At 35.3% G+C, this 26,932-nt stretch overlaps 1 protein-coding gene across 2 annotated transcripts in view; it reads right to left on the reverse strand.

Annotated features, from left to right (window-relative positions):
• The window catches only part of USP31 (ubiquitin specific peptidase 31), a 170,307-nt gene that overhangs the window by 83,892 nt on the left and 59,483 nt on the right, over positions 1-26,932 (reverse strand). For both annotated transcript variants that reach the window (XM_074196228.1, XM_074196227.1), the window contains exons 2-6: positions 16,880-17,017; positions 14,348-14,436; positions 8,504-8,596; positions 7,529-7,664; positions 4,134-4,278 (exon numbers count right to left, since the gene is read on the reverse strand). In XM_074196228.1, the coding sequence (XP_074052329.1) occupies positions 4,134-4,278; positions 7,529-7,664; positions 8,504-8,596; positions 14,348-14,436; positions 16,880-17,017 (601 nt within the window). The remainder of the gene's footprint in view (positions 1-4,133; positions 4,279-7,528; positions 7,665-8,503; positions 8,597-14,347; positions 14,437-16,879; positions 17,018-26,932) is intronic.

Raw genomic sequence — 26,932 nt, forward strand, 5'->3', positions numbered from 1 at the left:
ATTATGGGTCTTTTGAATTGACATAAATATTTCCAAATGATAGAAAGTAATATACAAATATATTTATACCTCATCCTAACCCGGGGTGGCTCTAGATTCTTGAAAGTTATTATTATAATGGAAGAACATAAACTCTGGCAATCTGCTAGAGAGGCTTTGGGGCAAAATTTTCAGAAGAGACAATATCTGCTTTCCAAAGACCAAACTAAGTATGAAAGGATCCATAGCAGTGTGTAGGCACTTTGGCAGAACAAAATCAAAGTGATGGCTTAACTTTATTTCAGGTATGACCAAATTTAAATAGTATCAAAACTACCCCAAAGCTATTTGGGTAGGCGAACAGGTCTCGATTCTGGAAAATGACAGAAAAGGAGTATGACTGCCAACATTCTAAGTCCTGCTAGGGTCTGAGAAAATTAAATTTAAGCATTTTTTTCTTTTAAATTATCTAGTTCCAAAACTCTAAGAAAGTTCTGAAACTCTAGCATGTGATGAAAGTAAAATCAACAAGGTTAAGCTTGGTTCCTAGGTATCCAGGTACAAGGAAAGGAGTTAAGGACCTGGGGAAGTATAGGGTTGCTCAACCCTAATTATTAGATCCCCACAAAGTCACCCCCACCTCCACTAAATGTAATCCTATCCAGATAATCCCTCCCAGGCAGATGGAAAATTCAGATCAGAAAATATCCTCCCAGTTCTTGACTAAAGCAGGGTGGGATAGTAAGAAGATATTCTAGTGGTATCAAGGGTGCCATGCCAATAAATTTCCACATGGTTCTGCAGCTCTACATCCCTTCTAGGTACTTTCTCCTCCCTCAGTTTTCTTTATACATCTCTTCTGATTCTCTGCCTATTTGAACAGGCTTTCTGTGTCATCTTTGTTATATCACCAATTCTCCACTAATTGTAAGTGTCCCCCAAAGATTTCTCTAATGTACTTCTATCTTTATATTGACTGTCAGTGATCTAATAAGAAAACATAAGTTCCATTTTCTTCTCTTTTCAAATAACTCCCAGATGTATGTATCCAGCTATAGTCTCTCCCTGAGCTCTAATTTTATATCTCCAAATGAATATCTTATAGGCAATTCATACATGTCCAAAATATAACATATTATCTTCCCCTACTAAGTCATTGCTTCTCTAAGTTTATCTAGTTATTTTAAGAGCACTACCACACTTCCAATCATGCATCTTTCCAGCTCAATAGACAATTCTAGTTCTTTGCCCTAAACTGCCAGGGGCCAGTACTCACTCACCATAATAGAAAGAACACAAGTCATTTTCTACTCTTTCATCTGTCATCATCAACAATCAGTTTCCAAGTCTATTATATTATAATTCCTTAGTTAGCTGTCAATTTCTCTACACTCTTATGACCACCATCTTTATTTAAGCCTTCATCATTTTTAAGCTGGACTACCGTAATAAAAGCCCAATAACTGGACTTCTCACACAAACATTTACTCCTTATTTTATTCCATCCTCCACACAAATGTTAAAATAATCCCTTTTGTTATCATCTAACCATATCACTGCCATGCTTAAGAAGCCTCAATGGCTCCCTCTTGCCTCTCAAGATAAACTGTAAACTCCTCAGTCTGACATTCAATACCCTTCAAAATCTGGCTCCAGTCCACCTTTGGGCACTTATATCACATTACTGCCTTTCACACATTCTACATTCCAATCAAACTTGCCCAGATTTGGAATTTTAGCTCCCACCTTTGTGGAAATAATGAATAAGACATTTTCATGCATAGAATGCAATATCTCCCTTACCTCCACCTCCACATAACCCTGGCTTCCTTCAAGGTTCAGGGCATTTGTCTTTCATGAACCTCATAGATATTTAGTGTTCTCTCACTTTAAATTGTCATGTCTTTGTATCCTTAGCACTAAATGCAACATCATGCACAAGTAAACACTTAATAAATTCATCCTGGATTGGAAGCTACCAGATGATCTACAGGAGAAGGTGGCAAGATGACTAAGTGGAAGGAGACAAAGAAGCTGAGTTTGAATCTTAGTTCTGTTATTTATGATCTGTATGATTTGGACAAGTCATTTAGCCTCTCTGTGCCTCCATTCCCTCAAAGGCAGCTAGTGGAACAGTGAACAGAGTATGATATTAGGAGTCAAAAAGACCTAAGTTCAAATCCTTTCTCAGATACTTACTAGTTGTGTGAGTCTGGGTAAGTCACTTAACTTCTGCTTGCCTCAGTTTCCTAATATGTAAAATGGGAGTAACAATAGCACCTCCTTCCAGAGGTGCAAGCATCAAATGAGATAATAATTGTAACCTGCTAATACAGTATTTGGTACATAATAAGTACTATATAAATATTAGCTATTATTAATACTATTATCTATAAAATGAGGAGGTTATATTAAATCTATGATACCATGACCTTTTCCTCCCTGTCTCTGGGGTTCCTGACTTCCTTATTTTTCTTCTACTTCCAATCAAGGACTCCCCTTCTGACTTCCAGGTACAAAAATTCTCAGTTATTCTGCCACTTCCACTTGATGATAAATTTCATGACAACCCATTGAAATAACACACACACACACACGCCCCACCCCTCCCCCCAACAAAACAGCTTTCTCATACCACTTCTGCACTGAGAGTTGTCAGAATAGTAGAAAAAGAATCAAAAGATGTTAAAAATCACAGCTTTTTTTAAATCTTCCATAACCACACTAAACTTCCTCCAACTGGAAGATTCTAGAGCATATCAATCTTGATCTTCTTGCTATAAGGAAAAATAAAAGATAAAAGGAAGTTTAAAATAACCAGAAAGATGGTTCACAGATTCTCTTTGGAGAAACAAAAAAAAATCATCTGAGGTTTTCTCATAATTCAAAAGTCAATAAGAAACATCATTTCATTAGATGGCAATTTCAAATTGCAATACTCATGATGAGCACTAACAGAATGTACTAACCAGTAAAAAGATAAAGAAATGATATGAAGAATCAATAAGATCCTCCAAGCTAAACCTTAATACTCTGAAACTTCAATGCAAAGGTGATCCAGGACAGAAAAAAACAGTAACAAAGAAGAAAGAATAGAAGAGTTCAAAAAGCATTTTAAGGTTTACAAAGCTCTGTATATATTATTTCATTTGAGCCACTCAATACTGTATAAAATAAGTATTATAGGTAACTGATTATTTTTGAGAGGTGGAGAAGTGGAAAGAATTAAAGATAATCAAACTGGAAGATTGAGTGAAAGTAGTACCAAAGATAGGTAGTAAAGCCAGAAGGAAAGCCATATTTAGATAAGAAAATAAGCATAGTTTTTGAGATTGAGTTTGAAGTTTTGCAATTCTGGTGTTTTTTGTTTTCTGTTTTAAATCAAAGTTATTAAAGAAAACTAGGATATATGGTGGCATGTTTTTAACACTTGAGACTCCTAGAAAGGAAAACAACTATATACCCTTCCACACCATACACAATGAAACTCTCAATGAGTTTGTCAATTCTTATAATCTTCTTTTAAATTGAGTTACTTACTTAATACTGGAAGATCTGCAACAAACATTTCATTTTAACAGAAAACATGTAGCCCCTAGAAAGATTCCCAAGGATATTACAACAGCTGCCAAGACAACAGTTTTCCTGACCATCAGAGAGAGAGAGCCCTAGAATTCACCATCTGTTGCTCAGGTCTTCTCAGATGCCCATTTTATTAAAAAAAAAAACAGTGGCATAATAAGCAGCACTGTGCCAGCATCAAGGTGTCATGTGTCTATTTCTTAGAAACAAGTATCAAGCCCAAATATTTTAGAATCTGGAGCCTAATCCAACTTTCCCTATTATTTTTATGCCATATATAAAATAAGAAGGATACAGTATTACATATTTCTCCTTGTATTGTCCATGGACCCTGAAAATTAAATCTAAGTAACTAAACCAGCTCTGATGAAGATGTATTTCTAGACCTGTCTCAAAAAAAGGACAATCTTAATGGGAAAAGACAAATAATCAAAGCAAGTCAGTATTCTAGGAAACATCCACTCTTGTGGTATTCAGTAAAACTGATATCTTTAAAATATATCACAATTTTAAAAGACATAAAAGTCGATGGCTAATCTTAACATTTGAAAATACTACTGTGTAAAACTTACCTCTTTGACTGAGAATTCCTTCAGGCCTAAATATCTCTGGAGTTTCAAAGGCGAAAATGCAGTCACTCTCATGCACTGTTTCCAGATCATCTGTATCACAAAAGGAGCGATGGAAGCCATCATAGTACATTTCTGTTAACACAATCTAAAAACAGGAAAAATGTAAATGGTTAGAAAATTTCAGTGTTACATACATATATCATAGCTTGTTCAGTCATTCCTCTATTGATAGACAAGCCCTGGGGCGGCTAGGTAGCTCAGTGGATAGAGCACCAGTCCTGGAGTCAGGAGTACCTGAGTTCAAATCCGGCCTCAGACACTTAATAATTACCTAGCTGTGTGGCTTTGGCCAAGTCACTTAACCCCATTGCCTTGCCAAAAAAAAAAAAGAAAAAACCCTAGGGATAGACAACCCCTTAGTTTTCAGTTCTTTTGCCTCCACAGAGAGAGTTGCTGAGAATGTTCTTGTACATTTGGGTCTTTGCTCCTTTTTTGTGATCTCTTTGGAGTAATGATCTAGTGATGATGATGTGATCTCTTTGGAGTACGGATCTTGTGATGGTATTGCACCTTTCTGTTGCCTTTTGGGTATGGTTCCAAGGTGTTCTCCAGGGTGGTTGGATAGGTTCACAGCTCCACAAATGGTGCATTAGTCTTCCCACAACCCCTCCAAACTTTTATCTTTTCCCTTTTCTGTCATGTTGGTCAGTCTGATACATGTGGATTGGTATTTCAGAGTTGTTTTAATTTGCATTTCTTTGATTATTAACAGATTCATGTGACTGTGGGTAGCTTTGGTTTCTTCTTCTGAAAACTGCCTGTTCATGTACTTTGTACTTTGAACGTTTGTCAGTTGGGGAACTGCTTATATTCATATGTATTTGACTCTAGGTGTTTTGAAGATTAAGCCTTTCTTAGAAGCACTTGACTACAAAAATTGTTTCCTAGCTTTCTGATTGCCTTCTGGTCTTGGATGTATTGGTTTTGTTTGTGCAAAGACTTTTCCATTTCATGTAATCAAAATTAATCCATGGTACATTTCAAAAAAAGAAAGAAAATTGCAGTGTTATTCAGAAATTGATCTCCCAACTCTACTAGGAAGCAGAGCCATAAAAAACTTCTAAAATTGTTCTAAATTCTAAAAACTTCTTTAAAAAAGCAATGAAATGGCTTTAAGAGAACTCAGAAAAGAACACATAGTTCCAACAAACTATTTCTTCAATGAGCACAGCTTAGAAGGGGAAAATTCCTTGGCACTTTTGTTAGTGACAGAGGTGAGATTTAAAACCAGGTCTCCTGATTTCCAAATTTAGTGAATTTTTTGCTAAACTATCCTGAGGTTTCCTGAGGGGGTTTATGTATCATTTGTGGGAAAGTAGTCAGTCAGCAAGCAAATAGTCAGGTATCCTTCACCAGAAAGATATTCAAAGGATAATCAGAAATCAAGATGGACAAACCTGGCCAAGTATATTTCACCCATCACCCAGGGAATAAATGAGCATGAGAGAGTCAATAGAATTCCCATTCAACAGTCTAAGGCTTTCTCAGTTGGGAATGGCTGGTTCTCATCCATCTTCTCTCTTAAGCTACAAAATTTCTAGTATGGGAAGAGTAGTAAGATTAGGGGAAGTAACTTTAAAAGATTTCTGATTTAAGAAATGTGTGTCATAAGTCTCCTTAGAAGAATGTATGTAAAGCATTTACAAACCATGAAGAACTAAATGGATGGCAACTACTAATATTATTTTTATCATTACAGACTTTGAATCTGAACATCTATAATTCTATAACCTTAAAGAAACTAAGAGATTATTAACATTTTGTCAACTGGACCAAACTGGTCTCTAAACTATGGATGACCAGAACTGAACAAAACAATCTGGAGACAGGAGAGTCAAGAATCAAACAGAACTTTAATTTCAAAGTGAGGGAAATGACTTGTAAGTATGGAAACAGATTAGATACATATGCCAGACTCCACCTCTCCCCTTCAGTGTTGCTAAATCTTGATTTATATACTTGCAGCTAGACAAAATGTAGCAACAGTAGTGAGATACATTAGCAACAGTGAGCAAGGTTGTCTAGTGGCAAAAAGTCCATTCATAGCAGGGCTTTATGTTTGGATCTGTTGGTGCTTGTCTGAGCTCAGGAATCATCAGTTCCAGAAAGTAAGTGCAAAGGAGTGTTGATATGCCAAGCTTGCTTGTTGGGCTTTAGCTTTGAAAAACAGAGTATCTCTTAATAGTATCTTGACATTTTTAAGAGGTTCTTTGAAGTTAGAAGATCTAGTTTATATGCCAGTTCTTAGCCTTTGTGAGTTTCAGTTTCCCATCTGTAAAATGAGGCTAATACTTACATGATTTGCATCACAGAAATTCTGTCAGAAAGTACTTAGTAATATCAAATAAGAAACAATTATTGAAATCATAGCAGTAAATACTTATGAACTACAAAGTACATGTCTAGTTACAGTCTCTTTTAATTCAAATTAAATTTAATACTTCATGGAAGATTTATATAAAAATGAATTGAGAGGCAACTAAGTAGTGCAGTAGATACAGCACCAGTCCTGAGGACAGGAGTTCAAATATGATTTCAGACACTTACTAATTGCCTTCTTGTGTGGACTTGGGCAAGTCACTTTACTCCATTTATTTGACTTCACTTAAATAGGCTGAGGAATTCTGATCTGAATTATCAATTCAATTACTTGTGAGAAGAAAAAGGTACCAAGAAGTAAGAAATAGGTTCCACTACTTCTACCTCCTCACCAATTTGAAAACTGATATGCTTTAGGTATTAAGTGAATCACTGGGCAATATATAATAAATATGCCAGTTCATACAATTAATAAGTATGATTATCAAGAAATCTGAACTCATCAAGAGTTCAACAAAAACAGAGTTAAACAAAAAAGATATGGGCCAACACTGTCTTGCAAAATTCCCTCCCTCTAATAATGTAAAAAAACTATTTTTATATTGGGCACACATATGCTTAAAAATACTAACCATCTATAAGAAATACATAATTTTATATGACAAGAGAGAGGATTTCTTTTGCTTGACTAAGTTGATTTGTTAGAATAGGTTTTTCCCTTTTTATTTCCTAAAGGAAGGAAAACTCTTTTTCCCCAAGAAACAAGAACAGAAAAGAAGAAACAGTCACAAAGAATCACAGACTAACAGGATAGTATATGAAAGTTTCAGTGGATTTATTATATACTTCTTTAAAAAGCCAACCTCTAATTAGTTTCATGTACAATCCTCTTTTCTGCAAAATATAGGGGAATGGTCATTTTTATCTAGTGTTTAATAGAATTTTTTTAAAAAGAAAGAAATCTCAGTCATATGGACACAATGTACATGCATCCTATGGGATAAATTCCTCCTTACCTGGTCAGTAGGAATCTTTGTTTCCACAGAAACTGCTTCCCGAAGCCTCGCTACAGTCCCAGACAGAGGTACAGCCACTCCAATTCTCATGCAGTGAGAGCACTTTCCTTGATACACAACTGTGACATAGAGAGGCCTGCACAGATCAAAGTTGAGTCTTTCCTTTAGGCAGGTTGTTCACATTTCAGTTAATACCTATAATAAACAAATCTGACCTGAGCTGAACTCAATGCTGAATCTAGACCACTCTAGACTACTTACTATTTATAAATGGAACAACTTATTTGAACCCAAAGAGTTCAAACAACAGTTTGAGATCCAGAAAAGATTTTCTACAAAGATTGATTTTACGAGCAGACTAGTGAAGCACCAGTCAAGGAATGAAAGTATTCTAAGAACTCAATTAACATGAAACTTCCAGGCTTTGCATTCACTATTAAATAAATAATCTCATCAAGAGTCATGAAGAATGATTAAAAATACAATATCTAGCTTTATTACAATACAGCAATGGGACCCCAAAAGTATACAAAAAAAGAGTCCTGATTCCACTAGATACCAGTTCTCCCCCAAATGCTGGAAATTGCCACCACTGTTTGTAGGTATTTTGCATTTATTTCTAAGCATACAAGTTGCTTCCCCAATCTCAGCACCAACACCATATATACTGCCTAGAACATATAGATTACAAAATATTTGGTCAACTGACTGAGTCAACAATCTTCTCCACTCTTCAGACAACCTGTACAGGGAAGAGTGAATAGAATAGCTTCTAGCACTCACATCACTACCACCAAGACTTGTGTAACCTGTAAATTTAGAGAATGATTTATTAAAGAATGCCTTAACTTAAACTAGTACTCCATTTCTTGTACCAATGTCAATTGTCTTGTGCCAATATCACTATTGGGGTGGGGGGGAAGACATATTAAATAATACATATACGCTTCTTCATGAAATCAATTCTATTCTTACCTTGTGTGGGGCAGAGGAATTGGCAAAGAAATGCAGAGGAAAGGATCAAAGGTATTACTCTGCTTCTGGCAATGAGGACAAGTCAAAGAGGATCTTCAAAAACAAAAGCATGAGACAGAGATAGTAACACTGTTAGAACTTAGTCCCAATATAGACATTGTCACTTCATTACATAATGTGGGGGAGAGGGGACAGTGAGGGAAGTAGTATTGAAAAAATTCTCATTCTAGGGTTTTAGTTTTTCTTAACCTTAATCAGATATGAGCATAATCACATATATGCTCAATAAGATCTTCATAGAAACTCGCTGACTATATGGCCAGATCACTATTCAGCAAATATCATCACGTAAAATTATTCTGACATCAAAATTCAAATGTTAGGGAGTGGGACAGAGAAGGGAATCAAGAAAACCAACCCTGTTAGGTTTTTACATGTAGCCAAGTCAAATAAAACACAGTTCATAAACATTTGTGAAACAGTCCTCCCTACCAGATGGTATCTCTCCTTTCCCTGAAATTCCATAGGATTTGTTGTACCTCTCTCTCTTTTGGCACTTAAACTATAATTATTAATGTATTTGGCTTATCTATCCTATGATATTAATTCCCCAAAGGTAGAGATATTTCTTATTCATCTTCCTGTCTCACTGAAACCTTTCTATTCCACCTTCAAAGACCTGTAGGTAAGTAGGTATTTAATAATGATGAACAAAAATTGATCTAATACAGAAATTGCTGTCCTTAGAAATTCAACAATAATGGTCCAGAGCTTTAGATATTTTGGAAATATTCAAATCAATATTACTTCCAAATCAAAGATCTCCAAGAAAGAAAAGATAGGATTATATTCACCTAAGATTCTACAGAAGTCAGTTCCTTAAGAATGAGAAGCTCTCAAAAAATACAAAATATCTCCAATAAAGAAAAGAGAGAGATATCTAGTGAGTACACAAGTAACTAATTTTTAAATTAGATTTTTAATCAAATTTTTTAGATTTTAATTTATATTTAAATCAAATAAGTTTTAAAAGATATGTACAGAGGATGGAAGCTTGGATAGAGATTAAAAAGATAAATGAACACAGAAAACAACACAACCACAGAAGATGAGAATTGTCATGAAGCAATAGGACTATTGTTCTGGGAAGTTGAGAGAATGATGATAAATAGATAGAAAGAGTAAACTTTTATCTTGCCTCTGTTTCCTCTGTCAAAGGAAAAATGGTCTTCAAACTGGAAGGATATAATTCAAACCATGGCCCAGTGAACTTAAAGTCCATTCTAGTATATATTACTAAGATGATAGTTTATGAGACATTTAGAAAGGAAAATAATATCACTGAAAGTCAGCATGGCTTCATCAAGAAAAGGGCAGACCAATGTCATCTTTTGATTTGTTTGGGAGTTTCTGGGCCATGTTACTAGACTGGAAAATCAAAGAAATTCTATAAACATAATATGCCTGAAATTTAGCAGTCATTTTTTTAAAAGTCTCTCAGATTATTGTGAATAAGATGCAGGGATATGGACCAAATGATAGTAGAACTAAAGGACTTCAGAAATGAATAAATGGCTAGGTCAAAAATAAAAGGAGTCATACATGTGTCAAAGTCAATTCAGAGGAAGAGTTCTAGTAGAGTCCCAAAGGAATCAATCCTTAAGAAATGTTTATCAAATTTGAACATGACATAAAAGAGGGGGGGAGGAGTTTTGAGGTACTGAAGAAAGGAATAATAGATAGTTAAAATATTGGCTAATAAAGATTCAAAAAGAACTCAATAAACTATTAAAGTAGACCAACTCATAAAATTTAATGGGGGGGGGGGACTAGGTGGTGAAGTGGATAGAGTTCTGGCCCTGGAGTCAAGAGGACCTGAATCCAAATCCAGCTTCAGACACTAAATAATTACTTACTTGTATGACCTTGGGCATGTCACAACCCCACTGCCTTACAAAAAAATAAAATAAAATAAAATTATAAAATTTAATGGGGAGTAATGCAAATTTGACAAAGAAAACAACCAATCAAACAAATGGCCAAAAAAAAAACAATCCCAAGGACATCATGGGAAAAATATAGTTATGTAACAGCTCTCATTTAAAGGGGAGGAAAGGAAAAGTAAATAAAGAAAACACCTATAATCTGAAGAAATTATGAAAGGGATAGTTTCAGGGAAAACAATCATATTTGAAAACTTTTAGAACATTGGTCAACACAATGAACAACCACAATTCCAAAGGACAATTGATAAAAACATGCTATATCTCTGTCCTGTCAAAGAAACAGGCTTGGGATACAGATTGACATATGCTTTCTGGACATGGCCATTTGTTTAGGCATTTGTTTGGAACATGCATATCTCTTAAGGGTATTGCTTTGTTTCTAAATGGGGAGGGAGAATGAGAAAGTAGATTTTTTTATTAATTAAAATAAATTAAATTGAAAATTTTTAAAGATGAGAAGTTTAGTGGACTCAATTAAGAATACAATGTAGGAGGAAGCTAGTTGGTGCAGTGGATAGAGCACCAGCCTTAGAGTCAGAAGTACCTGAGTTCAAATCTGGCCTCAGACACTTAATAATTACCTAGCTCTGTGGCCTTGGGCAAGCCACTTAACCCCATTGCCTTGCAAAAAAAAAGACTAAAAAAAAAGAATACAATATAGCAGTCAGAAAAGCAAATTCAATCTTATACCACACTGGGAGAAAAAGTGTCCACAATAGTGTTATATTTTGCCCTAAAATACCATAATTAGTCCTTGATATCACATTATAGGAAGGATATTCCTAAATTCTAGAGGATGTACAGAAAAGGGTAACTAGATTGATAAGGCAACTTAGAACCAAAAACATGTTATAAAAGGATCTGTTGAAGGAACTGGAGATGCTGGCTTCTCTCCAGACAGGAAAAAAAGAAACAAACAACCTTAAGAGAGACATGACAACTTCCTTTAAATATACAACAGGTGTCATGTAGAAGAAGGATTAGCCTTGTTTTGCTTGGCTCCATAATGAAAAACTATGAGTATAAGTTGCTGAAAAGCTGGCTTTGGTTAGATATAATGGAAAAACTTGCTAACAATTTGCAGTTATCCATACCTGAAATGGACTAACTTAGGTGAAAGTTTCATAAGTAGAGTCCTTGTGAGTAAGTTAGGGATGGCTCATTACTGGTCCAGTGGATATAGCACCAACAGGACCTGAGTTCAAATTTGGTTTCAGACACTTACTGGCTGTATGAACCTAGGCAAATCACTTAAACCAAACATCCTCAAAAAAAAAAAAAGACTGGGCTAGATGATCTTGCTAGGAATGCTGCACAGGGAATTTCTTGTTAGGCACAGATTTAACTAAATGACCTTGAAAATCCTTTCCACTTATAAGAGTATATAATTATAAATCAAAGCTAGGAACAAGTATCTAGCAATTAACAAAAAAAAAGACCATGAGTAGGGCACAAATACAAAATTTAGGAACAGGTAAAGAAGCAACTTTTAAGATTAAGTATCTTTTCTTCTAGAAGGACCTAATTTCAATGTTCCAGACTTTCTTTCCACCCTAGTTTTCATGAGTGTTACAGGTGGAGAAACTATTATAAAAGGAAGAGAAGCTTCCTTGGGCTAGTGAACAGTTGATTCCAATTATTCTTCCCAGTAAGAGGTTAGTTTGGGGGCAGAGAAGAGCCATCACCTCTACTAGCCAAAGAACATCAGAAGAAACCAAACAATATGTCAACAGCCATTCCACCAATTTGAGATTTGTTTGGAAGTACCAAATTTCCCTTAAGGGAAAAAAAAATCAGTTGATATTGTAAACATTAGTTATTCCCTAACTTCTGATATACTTTCTTGATTAAATGACCTGATCTGATCTGAGAGCTCTCATAGAGTAGTCAACAGAATCCTAGTTTAAAAAATAGTATACATTATAGTGCTATGTAACAAAATTATTTCCTAATGTCCATTATAATCAAAAGGTTAAGGATCTTAATGTAACTCAATTGAAAGAAAAATTCTGTATTTTCATTTTTTTCATTTCATCAAGTCTCTATGGTGGACTATTTTCTTATTTATCTAATAACATTTCATAATAAAATGATATTTAAATAATAATTATATTTTAAATTTATGTAGCATTTTATTTAAAAGCATTGAAATGCATCTCATTCATGAGATATATTTAAATGTAACAATTTTATCAAAAATTATGTGAATATTTTCACACTTAAAAACTGTATTGGCTGTTTGATGTAGGGTTTTTTTATTGGGGGAGAGGCAGAATTCTGTTGAGGACTAAGAACTGACAGCTACTAAAGTGATTAGTTAGGTAAGAAGAGAGTAGCAAATAAAGCAAGCCCTAAGCTAGAATCTCTGAAATAGACCAGGTTATTTTCAAAGCTAAGAAGGAAAGAGAAAAAGTTTGAAAGAACAAAACAAACAAAATGAGGGAGTCTACAAATAACAAATCCTCTGTACACATTAAGACAATGTGTTGGGTGACAGCTAGCTGGCACAGTGGATAAAGAACTGGCCCTGGAGTCAGGAATACCTGAGTTCAAATCTGGTCTCAGACACTTAATAATTACCTAGCTGTGCAACCTTGGGCAAGTCACATAAGCCCATTGACTAAAATAAAATAAGAAAATGTGTCAACATTTCACAGATAGAAACCTATTTTAACAAATACAAGACTATTTCTATGACCAAGGTATGAACCTCTACTAATATTAATTGATGTTATATATGTTTGATGTATATTTTATGTATGTGTATATACATATATAAACTGTAGTTATATTTATACTCATATGTATATGTACATAAAGATAAAGTCAGACAATTGGGCATTCTATCCAAACTCATCTTCCCCCCCACAAAAAAAAAGATCCATTCTAATTGCTTTCTGTTTCTATTTTTAAATGAAATGTTCTAGTTACAGTGCTATCAAATGAGTACAAATCCTCACAACTGGTGAGAATGCTGTGTACAAAGATATAATTTATCAAGGTCCAAAGTAATGGGGCTTTATCACTTTCCTAACAGATATGCCATAAGTATAATTATTATTATTATTATTATTATTATTATTATTATTATTATTATTATTATTATGGTTGTCCTTCGTTCTCAAAGAAGACCACAATATCAAGAAGGAGATGCCATCACAAGCACATGAATTGAATTTGAGTGGGGGGGGGGGCTGTGCTAAATCACCAGCCCCTTTCTCCTACAGAGACATCTGGGTCCAGTGGCTAGATATGAATCAGGGCAACTGGATGCAGAGCAATCAGGGTTAAGTGACTTGCCTAAGGTCACACAGCTAGTAAATGTCTGAGGCTGGAGGATTCAAACTCCCATCCTCCAAGGCCAATGCTCTATTCACTACACCTTCTAGCTGCCCTAACATAAGTATATGAAAATCATTATCCCAATTGACATCAGCTATAAATATAGTTTTGTGTCTTCTTTTTTTAAGGGAGGAGGGATTAAGTTAATTCAATGTGTTAAGAAATTAAAATAGGGAGTATATAATTACCAATCTTTTAAGTTTGGCAAACTGATGGAAAGTTACATCCTCCTACACAACACTCCCCAGTGTTCACCACTACAGATGTACCACAGGATTGATTCAGTGTCAAAATTCTTAGTGTTCCTCTCTTTGCAAAGAACAAAGAATTAGTTACCACCAGGCTAAAAGAATAAAACAGAGGACAGTGTGGTTAATTGTTAGTATGTATCACATGGAAGTTTTCCTTCCCCAGAAATCAGAAGAGGCTCATTGTCCTAAATACAACAGAGGTTCCCTATACTGCCATACATTCCATAAAGCCCAAAATACCATACCTGTACTGGGCTTGAAAAAGTTCTTGTACAAAAGTGCTACTGATTGGAAAGGAGGGTCCTTCAGGTACTACATCATCTTCTAATGGAGGCTGAAGAAGAAAGAACAAGTCTTTAAACTAAAAATATCAATTCTTCAGTAAAGGTTAGTTTTTAAAATTCACAAATATTTTCTAAATGTCCACCAGAAGCCTATATGTCAGAAACAGTAGTAATAGTAGTATTAACAATGAGAATGAGGATGATGACAATGATAATGATAACAATAATCAATAATACAACAGCCAACAACAAAGAGCACTTTAAGAGCACAGCATTTTAAAGTTTGTCAAGTGCTTTTAAAACACCAATCCCTTTCTTTTGCACAGACAAAACCATTGTAACCAAGAAGAAATATAGTAAATTGGGAAACAATTTTTGCAACTAGTATTTCTGACAAAGGACTCATTTCTAAAATATACAGAGAACTGAGGCAAATTTTCAAAAGAACAAGCCATTCCTCAATTGACAAATGGTCAAAGGATATGCAAAAGCAATTTACAGTTGAAGAAATCAAAGCAATCCATAGTCATATAAAAAATTTGCTCTAAATCATTAATTATTAGAGAAATACAAATTAAAACATTTCTGAGATACCACCTCTCAGACTGGCCAATATGACCAAAAAGGACAATGATCAATGTTGGAAAGGTTGTGGGAAATCTGGGACACTATTACATTCTTGGTGGAGCTGTGAACTCATCCAACCTTTCTGGAGAGAAATTTGGAATTATACCCAGAGGGCAACAAAAATGTGCATACCCTTTGATCCAGCAATACCATTACTGGGTCTGTACCCTGAAGAGATTATGAAAAAAAGGGTAAAAACATCACTTGTACAAAAATATTCATAGCAGCCTTGTTTGTGGGGGCAAAGAATTGGAAATTAAGTAAATGCCCTTCAATTGGGAAATGGCTTAACAAACTGTGGCATATGTATGTCATGGAACATTACTGTTCTGTTAGAAACCAGGTGGGATGGGAATTCAGGGAAGCCTGGAAGGATTTGCATGAACTGATGCTGAGCAAAATGAGCAGAACCAGAAAAGCATTGTACACCATAACAGCAACATGGGGGTGATGATCAACCTGATGGACTTGCTCATTCCATCAGTGCAACAACCAGGGACAATTTTAGGCTATATGCAATGGAGAATACCATCTGTATCCAGAGAAAGAATTGTGGAGTTTGAACCAAAGACCAAAGACTATTACCTTCAAATTAGGGGGAAAAAACCCACTATCTTATTATATAATTTTGCTATCTCATACTTTACTTTTCTTCCTTAAGGATATGAGCTCTCACATTCAATTGAGATCAATGTATAACATGGAAACAATGTAAAGACTAACAGAGTGCCTTCTACATGGGTTGGGGGCAGAGAAGCAAGAATGGAGGGAAATTGTAAAACTCAAAATAAATAAAATCTTTCTTAAAAATTCATTCCTTTTGATAACAATAACCCTGTTAAGAAGGTGACATAATTATCCTCATTTTAGAGATAATGGAAATGAAATATAGAGGTTGTAACTGATTTGTTAAGGTTTACATAGCTAGTATGTAAGGCAGGATTTGAATGCAGGTCTTCCTAGTTCCAGAAGTCCTAAAGAAAGATATTTGCTTATTGAATCTGATCATTGATCACTTAAGTAAAAGCAGTTGAAACGAAAATAATACCACACTAGCCTCTTCACCATCTCTCTCCTTAAATATATTGTTATCGATTCCAAAACCTTACCTTTGCCCAAAGAATTTCACCCACCTGTTATCCCACTTTCTTATTATACCCATATCTTTCCTCTCCTTTATGGCCTAAGTCAAATTCTGTTTCTTCCACAGAGATTCCAAGGATCAATTCAGTTCACAATAATGTCTAAAATCCTCTGAATTCCAGCTGTTAGTGATAAGCAAACTACTTATTTTCATTGATTTGTTGAAAGACCTAAATCTTGTTTAATCTCTTTAATCCTCACAGTTCCAATTACAATTGAAGGCATCAGAAATGCCCTCCCTAATTCCTCATATATTTTACATTTATCCAGTTCCTTCTATTACTATTGCTTTGTACTAATTTAACTAAATGAAAACTTTGAAAAAAATACCATAAAAATTTGGGGAGACAGCCTTTTTTTCTTTTTCTAAATTTTTTTTAAAATTTTATTTTTTTCCAATTAAATGTAAAGATAGTTTTCAACATTCATTTTTATAAGATTTTGAGTTCCACATTTTTCTCTCTCCCCTGCTCCCCATGACTAATATTTCAATATTATTCATGTTGTGAAAGAAGAATCATAAGGGGGGAAATCATGAGAAAGAAAAATACATAAAACAAATTTTAAAAAGTGAAAATAGTATGTTTTGGTCTGCATTCAAACACCATAGTTCTCTAACAGCTTTTCTTTCTAACTTCTCTCTTTTTACATTTGCTACATAAGAGTACCTAGAAAAAAAACTAGACATTCAATTAGAAAAAGAAACAAATAAATTTCCCTTACCTTCAAGGGAGGTCGACCACTCTGCTTCACAAAATTGTTGAGATCTTCATGGACACGATCCAAAAGCCATAGCAGAAACTCCTGGGCATCATGCTGGGAATTGCCTCGATACTGTAGTGCATTCTTTGAGACAATACTCTGCAAGTATATAAATCATTCTAGATTAATATGGCTCTATCTTTAAAAATAAACCATGATTTTTCCTTACCCCCCTCCCAAATTCAGGATGCTAGACTTCATCAAAAGCTTTATATTTGGCTCAGCAAACAGTCTGGAAATAGAATGTTTTGTTTTCAAAAATTTGTCCCACCTTGCTTTTTAAAGTAAATTGAAGAGTTAAAAAAAAGCACAGGAAGTGAATTACAATGATATGAATGACAATGTCCCTACAAGACAATGAGGGACTTACTAAATGCCTTCCCTCAATTATTGTTTATTGAAATCCTGTTTGTCCCTGTTTGTCAAAAATGACCTTCTTCATGAAGATTTTCCTGCAACATAAAGCTTTTCTACTTCTTAATCTTCAAAGCCCTTAGTTTGTATTTTGCTTACAATTTTTACATGTGGAAGAGGGATTAAACATGATTCTCTTGATTCTATAGGAAAACAATAGTTCTTCAAAATGGGTAGAAATTGCCAAGATATAGACTTTGGCTCCAACCTCTCTTGCAGTGTAGCTTTCAGAGACTTTGTCTTCAAAAGAATCACAGTAACAGAATGAACAACCTAGCAGCCATCTAGTACAACCCAAGCAGAAAGGGAATTCCCTCTACAACACACCAAAGAAAAGTTCAGTTTCTCCTTGAAGAACTCCAAGAGAAACCCTACTGCCTCTGAAGGCAGCCCATTCTCAATTTCCTCTAATTATCAGGAAGGTTTTCCTGTGATCCAGCCTAAATTCTTTTCTTTAGAATTCTACCCATTGCTCTTGGTTATGTACTCAGGAGGCAAACTTGATTAGTTCTTCTAAACATGCATACACATATGCATACACACACACACACACACACACACACACACACACACATATACACAAATAACCCTTCAAATACTTGAAGACAGCTATCAAATCCCTATGAGCCTTCTCTTTTTCAAGCTAATACCAATTCTCGCAAGCATTCTTCATGATGTCCATTCAAGACCTTCCACTATCCTAGTTGTAGGTTAACAATGTCCTTTTAAAATTGTGATCTTCAGAACTAAATGTAATACTCAGTAAGGTTTGATGAGGGAAAGTACTGAAAGATTTTTTACCTCTTTATTCCTTTAATCTATGCCCAAGACTGAATTGGTTTCTAAAGTTGCCATATCATATTGCTAATTCTTGTTAGTCTACTAAGACTCTTTGATCTTTTTCAGTTCTTATTGTATCCAAGCAGATTTTGTTTTCTAAGCAGAAACTTTGATAGTGTTGCATATAGTAGGCATTCAATAATTGTCCTTTTAATTAAATTAAATTGAAAACAGGAATTGAGAAAGTATCAAAGGAAGCACAAGACGCTACCAGCTGATCCAGTAACAACATAGGAGAAAATCATAGTTTCCAAATTAATTCTCTAGTGACCAAAAGCAAATACAAAGTAGATTATGCCTAGAATAATTGAGATTGGCATAAATCCATGGTAATGCATTTTTAGGCTCCCTGAAGAGAAAAAAAAACTTTTGCCAAGAGGTGAGCAAAAAGAGCAATCAGAAAAACCTTGAAAATAAAGGAAGTCCTATTTAATATAACACCTTCATCCAAACACAATTGAAAGAGAGGAGCTGTTGTTTTAGTTGTTCAATCATTTACAGTTGTATCTCTTGATGACCCTATCTGGGATTTTCCTGGCAAAGATATGTTTTACCATTTCCTTCTCTAGTTCATTTTATAGATGAGAAACTGAGACAAATAGGCTTATGTGACTTGCCCAGGAGGCAAGTAGTAGTAAGCTAGTAAGTTTTTGAGTCCAGATTTGAATTCAGGAAGATAATCTTCCTGGCTCCAGACCTGGGAAAGAATTCCCCTAGTTCCAGAATTGGCCCTCTATTTACTCTATATACCCCGACTGTTAAAATAAATGTCAACATTTTTAATGACCAAATGCCTCTAATTCTGTTATCAAAGAAAAATGTATCCATATTCCTTTACATGACCTCTGTGCCCTCAATCCAATTCAACCAATATTTCGTTGAATACTATAATCAATACACACACACACACACACACACACACACACACACATGCAGTTGCAGGCCTGTGGGAGGAAATACTACCCTCAGACTTCTTTAACTTCTCCCTCAATATTCCCCCTTCCAAATCTATTTCTAGTCCTGATACTCTTTAACCTTTCCTGTAACAATTGACATTATTGTATACCTAATTTTTCCCAGATATTCTCTTTTCCCTTGACTTGGTCCAACCTCCAAATTGTTTTTTCTTTCACTGTTTTTGCTTTCATCCTCTCACCCCTAACATTGAGCTATTCCCAAGATCCTATCAACAGTCCCCTACTATCTTTATACTCTCCCTTTTGGTAATCTCATTCATTCCATAAATTCTAAACTCACCTTATGCAGATGAATGCAAAATCTATACATCCAACCCCAATCTCAACTTTCAACTACCTAATCTACCGAAATATTTTCTGTCCCATCAAAATTAATGTAAAACTTAACTAATCACCCCCAACAAAAATCAGCCCTCCCACCCCCAACTTCCTTAGTTCAGTAGAAGTCAACATTTTTCCAGTAACCTAGTCTCAAAATTTCAGTCATTTAAATTAATTCTTAATTTCCTTATATGCCACACCTAATCTCTTGCCAAATGCTATAGATTCTATTTGCCTAATCTCTCCTTTCTCTATTTATACTAGTACCACTTCATTAATATCCTCATCTTGCCTCCTTTGCTGTAGTAAACTCCTAATTGATTTCCTTACTTCTAGTCCCTCTCCTCTCTAGTTCAACCTTCATAAGGTTGACAAAATGATCTTTATAATTGAAGAGTCTGACCACACCACTGACCTACTAAAAAAATTCAATGGATTCCTACTGCATATAGGTAAATTATAAACACATTAGCATGGCATTCTGAGGCAAACAATCTAGCTTCCACCTACCTCTCCCTTTTAGTTCACATTATTCCCCTTCAGATACTCTATATTTTGACCAAACTGTACTTACTAAGTTGTTTCCCAAGCTTGAAATGTTTTTTTTCCACCTCTACACAGTCATACAATCCACTATCAACACCTGGAATGCATTCCCTCTTCATCTCTGCCTTTCAGATCTTTTCCCTATCATGTTCTCCCTTGTATTATACTTATTAGGGTATCTATCCCTATCAATCCACCTCCACAGGTAGTAATCTCCTTGAAGCCAGGAACTATATCATGTTTCATCTTTATAGCTAGATCCCAACAACTACCTTAAATATAGTGGTTTAGTAAATGGCACTTGAATTGAATTTGCTAAAATCTCTCTATCTTCATTTTATTTTCTCCTTCATTCCCCCACATTGTTTTTCTGCCAAGGACCATTTGGATATTTATATAATATCATTCAATGGCCACACAAAATTGTCAACTTAAAAATTAGCCTACCATATTTGGTCAAACATTTAATTAATTCTCCCCCCCCAAAAAAAAGCTGCTAAATTTTTTGAATTTTGAGTTCTAACTGGGGTTTCCATGGCAGCACCAGACCAAATGATTTTGCAGGCCTTAAAGTGGGGGGGGGGGGGGCCTGGATGTGCTCCTTCCCTGCCCTGCATCTACAAAAAGACATGAATCTTGGTGGAGGGGGGAGACAGGGAAAGAAGTGGACAACACCATCTAGCTTATATCCTATTTTTAAATTCTTTTTTGAATAATATTTTATTTTCATATTCTTTTAATTTTAGATTCCAAGTTCTCTACATTCTTCTTTCCTATCCCCTCCCTAAGATGATAAGCAATTTGATATTTTTATTTCTTTTAACTATCAATCTTTTCAGTGTACTGGTCTAAATAAGGCTGCCTCCACTTCCTTACTCCTCAGCTATTCTATTTTTTCCAATTTTCTATTATCTATTTGTTCAGCTCTAACCTCTTTCCTGACATCCACAACTGTCTTTTGGGTGTCTCAAAAGTGAATATTTCAAACAACTTAAACTAAGTATGTCCAAAAACTTAATTTGCTATCTTTTCCCCCAAATCCTACCCATTTCTAACTTTCCTGTTACTGTCAAGAGTACTGACATCCTCCCAGTCTCCCAAGTTTGAAACCTAGGTGTATGACTAAATCTTTCACACTCTCACCCACTTCTTTCCCTCTCAGATACTCCCACTCCTCAGATGCCCTCAGCACCTCATTCCTATTTAATTGCACTAGCCTGCTGGTGGATCTCCCTGTCTCAAATATCCCTCTATTTTCCATTACTTCTAGGAGCTTCATAGCTTGTCATTCACAACTACAGGCAAATCCATTTCAGGTAAGTGGCCATATTCTACTCAGTGGTCAAACTGATCTTCCTTAAACACAGATCTGACTAGATCAACCTGCTTTACAATAAACTCCAACAGTCCCCTATTATTACCAGGATAAAACCTAAAGAAATCTTCCTCTTTTGTTTTGCAAGCAATGGGAATAAGTGTCTTGCCCAAGGTCACACAGCCAAGTAAATATTAAATGTATGACTTCACATTTGAACTCAGGTTCTCCTGACTCCAGGAGTATTCTATTCACTGCACCACCTAGCTGCCCCCTAAAATCTTCCTTTTTTAAAGCCTTTGAAAACCTCACCCTTCCTATCTTTTCATTCTTTTTATATCTTCTCCATATACTTCAAATCACTAATAATCAGAAAAGAGAATGTAGGGGCAGCCAGGAGGTGCAGAGCACTGACCCTGGAGTCAGGAGGACCTCAGTTCAAATCCAGACTCAGACACTTAATAATTTACCTGTGTGACCTTATGCAAGTCACTTAACCCCATTGCCTGGTTAAAAAAAACCAGAAAAGAATATCAAAGTAAATTTGACCCCACATAATAATATTGGGAAAAGAGAGAATATGATAAAGGTTGTGGGGCTGTAGGGAAACAGGCATGCTATAGGTAGAGTTGTGAATTGGTTCAGCCGCTGTGGAAAGCAATTAGAAACTATGTTCAAAAAGTCATTAAAATCTATATATTCTCTGACCCAACAAAACCACTAATAGGCTTATAATCCTAAGAAGATGAAAAAAGGGAAGAAAGTGGGGAAGATTCATATGTACATATAGCTATAGATATGTGTGTATTATATATATGTATACACAGATGTGTATATGCACACACACATACAAAAATATAGCAGAGATTTTTACAGTAATAAAGAACTAGAATCGAAGAAGGTGCCCATTAATTGGGCAAATAACTGAACAAATATACTCTATAAATGTAATGGAATACTGTTGTGCCATAAGAAAAAATGTAGGGGCGGCTAGGTGGTGCAGTGGATAAAGCACCGGCTCTGGAGTCAGGAGCACCTGGGTTCAAATCCGGTCTCAGACACTTAATAATTACCTAGCTGTGTGGCCTTGGGCAAGCCACTTAACCCCATTTGCCTTGCAAAAACCTAAAAAAAAAATGATGTAATGGACAGCTTCAATGAAATCTAGGAAAAATTGTATGAACTGATACAGGACAACAATTTATACAATAACAGCAACACTGTATAAAAACTTATAATTGGAATGTCTTAAGTAATTTGATCAATAGCCATAACTTTAAAGGACTAATGATAAAACAGGCCACCTCCTAAATACTGGAGCTATTGAACCCAAGGAGCAGAATGAGATAAAATTTTTGATATGGCCAATGGAGAAATTGTTTTTGATTATGTGCAAATTTGTTAGTTTTGTCTGTTTATACTGGTGAGTTGGGAAGGAAGAAATTTGATCTTTTTAGATTAAAAAGCTAATAAAAAGCATTAATAATCTGTTATGGTGTTAGATGTTGATATTCATTTTTAAAATGTAACTGGTTGTAAATGTAGGCTTTATTGTTTGGGGTTTTGTTTGCTGTTACTTTTGCTTGCCTGGCCTCCTACAAGCCTCAGTCCAATCTCTACTTTCTATAAGAGCCTTTTCCTGTTGCTCTCCCATTCCACCTCCTACCTACTAGTAGCTTTTCTATTTAGATTACTTTCCATCTATTCTGTGTATATAATGTATGTACCTAATATATTATCTCCCCTTCTCCACTTCATTAAAATGTGAGCTTTTTGATGGCAAAGACAGCCTTTCTTCATCTCCCCAGAATTTAGAATGACTGTCAAAGAATAAACAATAAATGCTTGAAAACCTACTGTTGCTTTGAAGTTTTGTGTATCATAAATTACTCAATTATAAAAACACTCAAGTGTTTATTTTGTTGAGAATTGAATCTTTTCTTGGAATATAAATCCCTAATCATTCCAAGTAGTTGCAGGTTCCAGATAATCTAAGATTTTACTATTGAGGGATGGAAAGGGAATTCAAGATCATATTCCATCATTGTAAGTGACAAAGGATCAAGTTACAGGGTGTGGGAGACAATTCTGCTAACTGGCTCTAAGAAATGATGAAAAATAGTGAGCAGGCAAAGATCTGTCCTAGGAGACATATGCATCATCAAACTGATGAAAATTGTTTTATTTGAGAGAAAGAGGGAGTTGCATTGCTCTTTTAATAAATACTTGCACTGTTCATAAATGTTATTTAAAAATTTTTAAACTGGTCTAAACAACTGTGCTTAGACCAGAGATGAAAGCCAAGCCAGAATACTTTTACCACTGTGCTATAAAAATACAATAACTGTTCTAGTGCCAAGCATAGGGTCAGCTCAGGTCACCTATCTACATTGACTTCTGACTTAAAAGGTTCTTATCTTCTTCACCTGTATGAACTCTTTATTGAATTCAGAAAACTAGAATATAGCATCTCTTTTGATCCTTTCCTCAATCTTAGATTTTACCTTTAAATTAAGACTAAATTATCTCATAGTCAAACAAAGCTAAACCTTTGACTTATAGTCAACCCTTTTTATAAAGCACAGTACAGGTAAAAGAGAGAGAGAGAACAAGACATAAGAAAAAGAAACTAAATTTGCATAAATTTGCCCTCCTTAGAGAGGGGAGTTGCTCTCATTTCTGCCTCTTTCCAGAATCTTGTAATATTGATTTGTGCTGAGAATTTTTTTAATGTACAGTATTTGGATCAAAACCCATTTTTGCAAAGAGTTTCCAGTTATTTAGGCATCAACTTACATTTAAATCAATATGCAGTTATCTCTATGGAGAGAAACAATATGCACATGTATAATTGAGAACAGACAAGTTCCAGTGGGAAGAAGAGTGTTAACCCTATACTCATTTTTACAGGAAGCAGAGTTAGGAAGATGGCCATTTAACCTCCCTTAGTACCTGAATCATTAAATCAGTAGAATACCTTACAGGGTTGCAGTGAAGATCAAATGAGATGATATATGTCAGGTGCCTTACAAACCTTAGGTCACTCTCTGCATGTTAGCTATTAATCATTATTTAGGAAGCATTTGTTTTTTAATATTATCCTGCCACAAACCTGGAATACTCACAATAAATACAGCTGACTGATAACTCCTGTTAAGGACCCCAATATCACCCCTTTCTTCAGCCCCTCCAACATTATGGGTTTTTGACTAACTATATCTGTCATAAATTGTACCAAAGTCAGATGTCCAAACCAATCCCAGTTCCTCAAGTCATATTAAAAGCATTCAAACTCCTAAAAGGTTCCCACAGTAAACCCCTTCCCTAATACTCTCAACTTCTCATATTGCTTATGCCTAGCTCAGTCTGAACTTTTCTAAATTCTGCAGTGATACAGCTGAAGTAATACAAGATAGCAAGGATTTCAAACTGAATAAGACTTTATAGATCATCTAATCTAATTCCCTCTCATTTTACAGATAAGGAAACTGAAGCCTTCAAAGGGGAAGTGATAGTCTCAAGGTCACACAGGTAGCAAATAATAGCACTGGAATGCAAAGCCAGGTTTTCTTTTTTTAATTTATTTTTATTAAAGATATTATTTGAGTTTTACATTTTTCCCCTAGTCTTGCTTCCCTCCCCTCCACAGAAAGCATTCTGTCAGTCTTTACTTTGTTTCCATGTTGTACCTTGTTCCAAATTGGGTGTGATGAGAGAGAAATCATATCCTTAAAGAGAAGTCTAAGAGGTAACAAGATCAGACAATAAGCTATCTGTTTTTTTTTCTAAATTAAAGAGAATAGTCCTTGCACTTTGTTCAAACTCCACAGCTCCTTATCTAGATACAGATGGTACTCTCCTTTGCAGACAGCCCAAAATTGTTCCCAATTGTTGCACTGATGGAATGAGCAAGTCCTTCAAGGTTGAACATCACTCCCATGTTGCTGTTAGGGTGTACAGTGTTTTTCTGGTTCTGCTCATCTCACTCAGCATCAGTTCATGCAAATCCCTCCAGGTTTCCCTGAAATCCCATCCCTCCTGGTTTTTAATAGAACAATAGTGTTCCATGACATACATATACCACAGTTTGCTAAGCCATTCCCCAATTGAAGGACATTTACTGGATTTCCAATTCTCTGCCACCACAAACAGGGCTGCTATAAATATTTTTGTACAAGTAATGTTTTTACCCTTTTTCCTCATCTCTTCAGGGTATAGACCCAATAGTGGTATTGCTGGGTCAAAGGGTATACACATTTTTTTGCCCTTTGGGCATAGTTCCAAACAGCTCTCCAGAAGGGTTGGATGAGTTCACAGCTCCACCAACAGTGTAACAGTGTCCCAGATTTCCCACATCCCTTCCAACAATGATCATTCACCTTCCTGGTCATACTGGCCAATCTGAGAGGTGTGAGGTGGTACCTCAGAGAAGCTTTAATTTGCATTTCTCTAATAATTAATGATTTAGAGCATTTTTTCTTATGGCTATGGATTACTTTGATCTCCTCATCTGTAAATTGCCTTTGCATATCCTTTGACCATTTGTCAATTGGGGAATGGCTTTTTGTTTTAAAAATATGACTCAGTTCTCTGTATATTTTAGAAATGAGTCCTTTGTCAGAATCATTAGTTGTAAAGATTGTTTCCCAATTTACCACATTTCTTTTGATCTTGGTTACATTGGTTTTATCTGTGCAAAAGCAAAGCCAAGTTTTCAACTGCAATTCTGGGGTTACTTGAATGAAGGGACTGACATTCTCTTTCTTTTGTATACCTAGAATCTAAGTACTGGTCCATAGTAGGCACATAATTGTTACTTGTTGATTTGAAACAATTGCTTAAAATTGTTTTTAAAAGTTTAAAATTTGCCACTATTCCTCCTTTTATTCTCATGAAAAACTCAAGGTTTTTTTTTTAATTTTATTTACTTAAGGCAATGGGATTAAGTGACTTGCCTCAAGTTCACACAGGTAATTATTTAAGTGTCTGAGGTAGGATTCAAACTGAGGTCCTTCGGACTCTAGGGCTGGTGCTCTATCCACTGTACCACCTAGCTGCCCCAAAACTCAAGGTTTTATAAAGTACTTTCTATATGATAAGATAGTGTTTTAGGTAGTGAAAATGTTATTCCCATTTTATAGAGTAGGCAAAAGACTAAGAAAAGTTAAAAAAAAAAATTTGCCCAATAGTACACTGATAATAAATAGCAAAGCCAGAACTTCAACTCAAGTCCTCTGAAGACACAGAATGCTGATCTTCTGAATGTTTCAAGTCTATTAACATTGTACTTATCACTTCATAAAGGAACTAAGTTCATGATCTGCTTTAATCACTGTTTAGAGCATGTTATTCCCCTCCTCAGAATTGTTGGTGAGATTCTAATGAATTAGTGTAAGATACATGTATTGACTTAATTACCTCAGAGTTTCTGAACAGCTTCACAGAACCTAAACCTAAGCTGGGGAAAGATGGCAGCAGATGTAACAGAAATCTCAAGTCAGAGCAAATTATCAACAGGAAGGCAGATACAGCAATAAGTAGCAAACAATTAGTCATAGGCTCAGAGCTAGAAGGTACTTCAGATGCCATCTACTCCATCTA

The sequence above is a fragment of the Macrotis lagotis genome, chromosome 8 (genome assembly GCF_037893015.1).
Source record: "Macrotis lagotis isolate mMagLag1 chromosome 8, bilby.v1.9.chrom.fasta, whole genome shotgun sequence".
Taxonomy (NCBI): Eukaryota; Metazoa; Chordata; class Mammalia; order Peramelemorphia; family Peramelidae; genus Macrotis; species Macrotis lagotis.